The 4,435-nt window shown below is 30.6% G+C and overlaps 1 protein-coding gene across 1 annotated transcript; it reads left to right on the top strand.

Annotated features, from left to right (window-relative positions):
• The first annotated feature begins 397 nt into the window (after positions 1-397).
• On the top strand, positions 398-3,871 carry LOC146999239 (uncharacterized). The gene is made up of 3 exons (XM_085815147.1): positions 398-611; positions 1,312-3,690; positions 3,833-3,871. Exons 1-3 carry the CDS (start codon positions 456-458, stop codon positions 3,869-3,871), a joined length of 2,574 nt encoding a protein of 857 aa, XP_085671273.1. The 5' UTR covers positions 398-455.
• The last annotated feature ends 564 nt before the right edge of the window (positions 3,872-4,435 follow it).

Raw genomic sequence — 4,435 nt, forward strand, 5'->3', positions numbered from 1 at the left:
ATTAAATTTTTATGCTAGGCATATGAGAATTGGTAGATATGTGGCAAAGTGGTGAGAAATAACAATGTCACAATTATTTTTCTAAAATTCTAAAATGCAAGGAGGATATAGACTGATAAAGTTATAAAAATCAGTTATACAGAAAAGGATCACCGTAACACTAAGTTCTAGAGTCATCAGTCATCATCGTAATGGTACCTGGATTCGTGCAGTAGTCGCCAAGCGTGCAGGACCAACACCTCCTTATAGAAGGAAGCCGGGACACTGAAGCGAGGGGAAGCTCTGACGTCACAGGTAGTCGTCTCTGACTCACCTCGCTCCTTCAAACAAAATCAAAGCCCCGTAGTTGAGCCAAGAGCGACGAACGTGGAGCGGTTATTTGCGTTAGCTACAGAGTTTTTATATTGTCTCGTGCTTTTTTTATATATTGTCTCGTGCTTTTATAATTTCATACGATGCCTCATAAATGTGCTGTAGCCACATGTCGTGGTAATTATAAAAACGGACCAAAAGTGGCTGTATTCAAGTTTCCAAATGAGACTGAACTCCGGATGAAATGGATAAGGAGTCTACGAAGAAAAGATGGCTTTCAACCTACTAAACATACCAGAGTAAGTTCAATTTTACTGCATTTTTTATGTTTTGTATCTTTACATTTTTTTATTACTTTTATTGATAGGTGTATGATGTTTATGCTTACGATATTAGATTTTGATCTGTGGGTAAGAAGTTTTATGTTTGAAAGATTTTAATCTTGCCTGTTTTAATCATTTCAAAAAAATATTTTCCTTCAAAGTTTTATGAATGAAATAAAGTTCCATATAACAGGAATAATTCTAAATTTAGTAGTTACATAAATGCCAATAATTTGTAAATGCTTTCTAGTATACTGTGCAGGCAGATTCTGTAGTTATTCCAAATTTATCATAATTTATATGACAAGGAACTACTAAGTAATCATAATAGGTTTCATTTTAAAATTTTTGTAATGATATATGAAAGTTTGGTATGATGTATTCAAGGTAATTATTTGTATTTGGTAACCAGTGTTTGTTGTAAACAATTATCTCAAATATATAATTTTCTTTAAATGTAAATAAAGCTGTAATCATTATGATGAGCATTCCAGATTTTACAAATTACTTAAATTATACACGTAATTGAAATGATATTACTGGTTTTTTAATTCGTATTTATGTATCAAATTATTTATTTAAATCATAGGGCTTATTGACTTCTGTTACTAAATATTAACATGCATCTAACTTTTGTACTCACAACAAGTTGATTTTTGAATATTTTCTTTTATAGGTATGTGAATTACATTTTCGATCAGATGAAATAATACGAGAAATCGAAATGTATGATGAGAAATCAGCGAAGTTAATTAAAGCCCCAATTTCTAGGCCACGTTTGAAAAAAGGATGCATACCTTCTCAGTTCCCTGATGGCCCATCCTACATGTCATCAAATTCTGTATCGAGAATGTCACCAGAAAAGAAGAAAGCTCGTTTAGAAGAGAAATACCTGGAGAAAGCGATAGAAGAAAGTTTGAAAATGAAAGAACGGTATGATAATGAACGATCATTTGAAAGTTTAATTGAATTCAATAATTGCCTAGAACATCAGATTTTAGAAACATTTTGGACAACTGTACATACTGAAAATTCAACTATGTTACTTGATATTTTAAGTGACCCAGCTCCAGAAATTCAGAAATCGGTAGTAATAAATGAGGATTTAACAGTATGTGTTTATATTAAAAACATCGCTATAAAATCTATTGGTAAATTTGTTTTCCCTCTAAAAATTAGTAATGTAAATATGTTTCTAGAAGTACTAAAGGAAGTTGAAAGTCTGTCTCATAACTTACAAAATGAAGACTATATTAAGAATTCTATACAAATTGTGGATGATATGCTTTCAGAATTGAAAAGAATGTTACCTGAAAAAGAAACTGAACTGAACTTCCTTTCAGAGCAAGTAAATAAACTAAATGTAAAGAAAGAGAAGTATCGATATACTCCAGATTTACTTATTTTTTGCAGTTTGTTAAACTCGATCTCACCGCATGCATACAAGTTTTTACGACATTCAGGTTACATTTCTATTCCCCATCCACGTACTATTCGTAGAATTTGTTCAATGTTTTCTCTTAATCCTATTACTGAGCAATTTAATGATGACTTTTTAGGATATGTTAAACAAAGATGCAAGGATTTAGAAGAAAATGATAAAACTGTAATTATTATGATGGATGAAGTGCATTTAAATTCATGTTTCTATTTTAAAGGAGGAAATTTGTGTGGCATGGCCTACAACTGTGAAAAAGCTGCTACAAGTGCTTATGTTTTTATGATACGTAGCTTATTATCACCTTTCAAGGATGTGGCACATATATTACCAGTTAAATCATTAAATGCTGAGGATCTGTATCAATATCTTAAGAAAATTATAATTGGTTTAGAAAATATAGGTTATAGAATTGTGGCAGTTGTCTTTGACAATAATTCAATAAATAAAAAAGCCATGTCATTATTTTGTATGCCTCCAAAAATTAGTATTGTGTATAAAAACACTGCAGACTTATCTCGGCCACTATTTTTTGTTATTGACTCAGTGCACATCTTGAAGTGTGTCAGGAACAACTGGATAAATCAAAAAACTTCTGGGCAATGTTTATTTTATCCAAATTTTGAAAATTTTTCCAAGGTCGAAACAGCGGCATTTGCATGCATAAAAAGTCTCCATTCATTAGAGGCAGGCAGAATTGTAAAATATAGTTATGGTTTGACTCTGAAAGCTCTGTATCCAACCAATTTGGAAAGACAAAATGTCAAGCTAGCATTACAAATATTTGACAGTCGTCTTGCAGAGGCAATAATGGTTATTGGTAAAGAAAATAGTATTTTAAATTACGAAACAACAGCTGAATTTATTAAAATTATATCTACATGGTGGTCAATAGTCAATGTCAAAAGTATCTTTAAAGGGCACCATAAGATGAATGAGTATCAAAAGCCGTTAACTGTGCAAAATGATGATGTTAGATATATTTATTTAAATAAGTTACTTGACTGGTTAGATCAGTGGAAACTTTTAGGCTGTTCTAGTGGTGGACTAACTAAGGAAACACATTTTGCATTAACACATACTAGCTATTCGTTGCTCGAAATGGCAAGGTATTGCATTGAGGAGCTAAAATTTACTTACTTTTTACCAGGAAAAGTTCAGACAGATCTCCTAGAGAATAGATTCGGAAAATATAGACAGCTGGCTGGTTCACAACATAATATTTCTATAAGGCAAGTATATGAAACTGAAGCAAAATTAAGATTACAAAGTCTTCTGCCAACTGTTATTAAATCATCAAAGTATGGAGGAATTCCTATTTATCTAAATTGTAAAAACCTGTGTATTGAATCTCTGGAGCAAGAAAATATTGGATGCACTTTCTCAGGAAGAATAACTATTACAAATGAAGATATACAAAATGTTCAAAATGACATACCAATTTTAATGTATATAGCTGGTTACTGTAGTTATAAAGTTGTGAAACTATTAAGCTGTGATATTTGTAAAGGCAATCTAACTATTGATAAAGAATTAATTGTAGAAAATGAAGGACAGTCTTGGATAAAAAGATTTGATAGAGGACTTCTATATCCTCATCCTGATGTACTAAATTCAGTAATATATAATTATGTTGTTATTCAAAAACTTGTATCTGAAGAATTTGAGAATGAATTTTTATTTTCTGCAAATCAGAGGGATATAGCATGTAACTTAACTCTAGACATACTGATAGAAAATGACATTTTTTTAAATCTAGATGATTGCCCTAAAGCTCATGAGTCACAGAAAGTGTTAAAGCAGATTCTTTGGTTATCAACGAACACATTTTTAAATAATTATTGCAAATTAAAGAATGATACACTAAACCAGAAAAGCATTGCAAAAGAGCGCAAATTGAAAACTTTAAAGCATAAATAAAAATATAATGGGTGTTTAGCAATTAAACATTTAAAAAATGTAGGTTTTAATTCAAATGATGCTGTATTTCATAGACTAGTAAGTTTAGTAACTTTAATGCATGTAACAAGACACAAAAAATTAATTGCAAAGCCTAGTGATGTTAGTTCAGATTTATTTCTGTTCAAAAAATATTTTCGCATCTAACAGTTACTGTTACACATTATTGTGAATTCCTTATTATTTTTTTTCTACTCGTGTATGCTGTCTGTTTAACCTTGAGATCACTTGAAAAGTAATAGTAACGAAAAATTCATTTCTATGCATCTATGTAAATAAGTGTCTGGGTTGTATTTTAAGTGGTCCTTATTATTAATGTGGATATCAAATTAGTGTTAACATATGGTAAGATTCTTTATCATTATAATTGACTTGAAATATTGAAAAATTCATTTCCTTGCCC

Source organism: Stegodyphus dumicola, chromosome 1 (genome assembly GCF_044657685.1).
Source record: "Stegodyphus dumicola isolate Sdum_Otavi_A_Nest chromosome 1, ASM4465768v1".
Classification (NCBI taxonomy): Eukaryota; Metazoa; Arthropoda; class Arachnida; order Araneae; family Eresidae; genus Stegodyphus; species Stegodyphus dumicola.

Coding starts and splice junctions, on each gene's coding strand:
- LOC146999239 (XM_085815147.1), top strand. CDS start 456: ATGCCTCATAAATGTGCTGTAGCCACATGTCGTGGTAATTATAAAAAC. Junction 612..1,311: donor AACCTACTAAACATACCAGA/GTAAGTTCAATT, acceptor TTTCTTTTATAG/GTATGTGAATTACATTTTCG. Junction 3,691..3,832: donor ATCCTGATGTACTAAATTCA/GTAATATATAAT, acceptor TTTTAAATCTAG/ATGATTGCCCTAAAGCTCAT.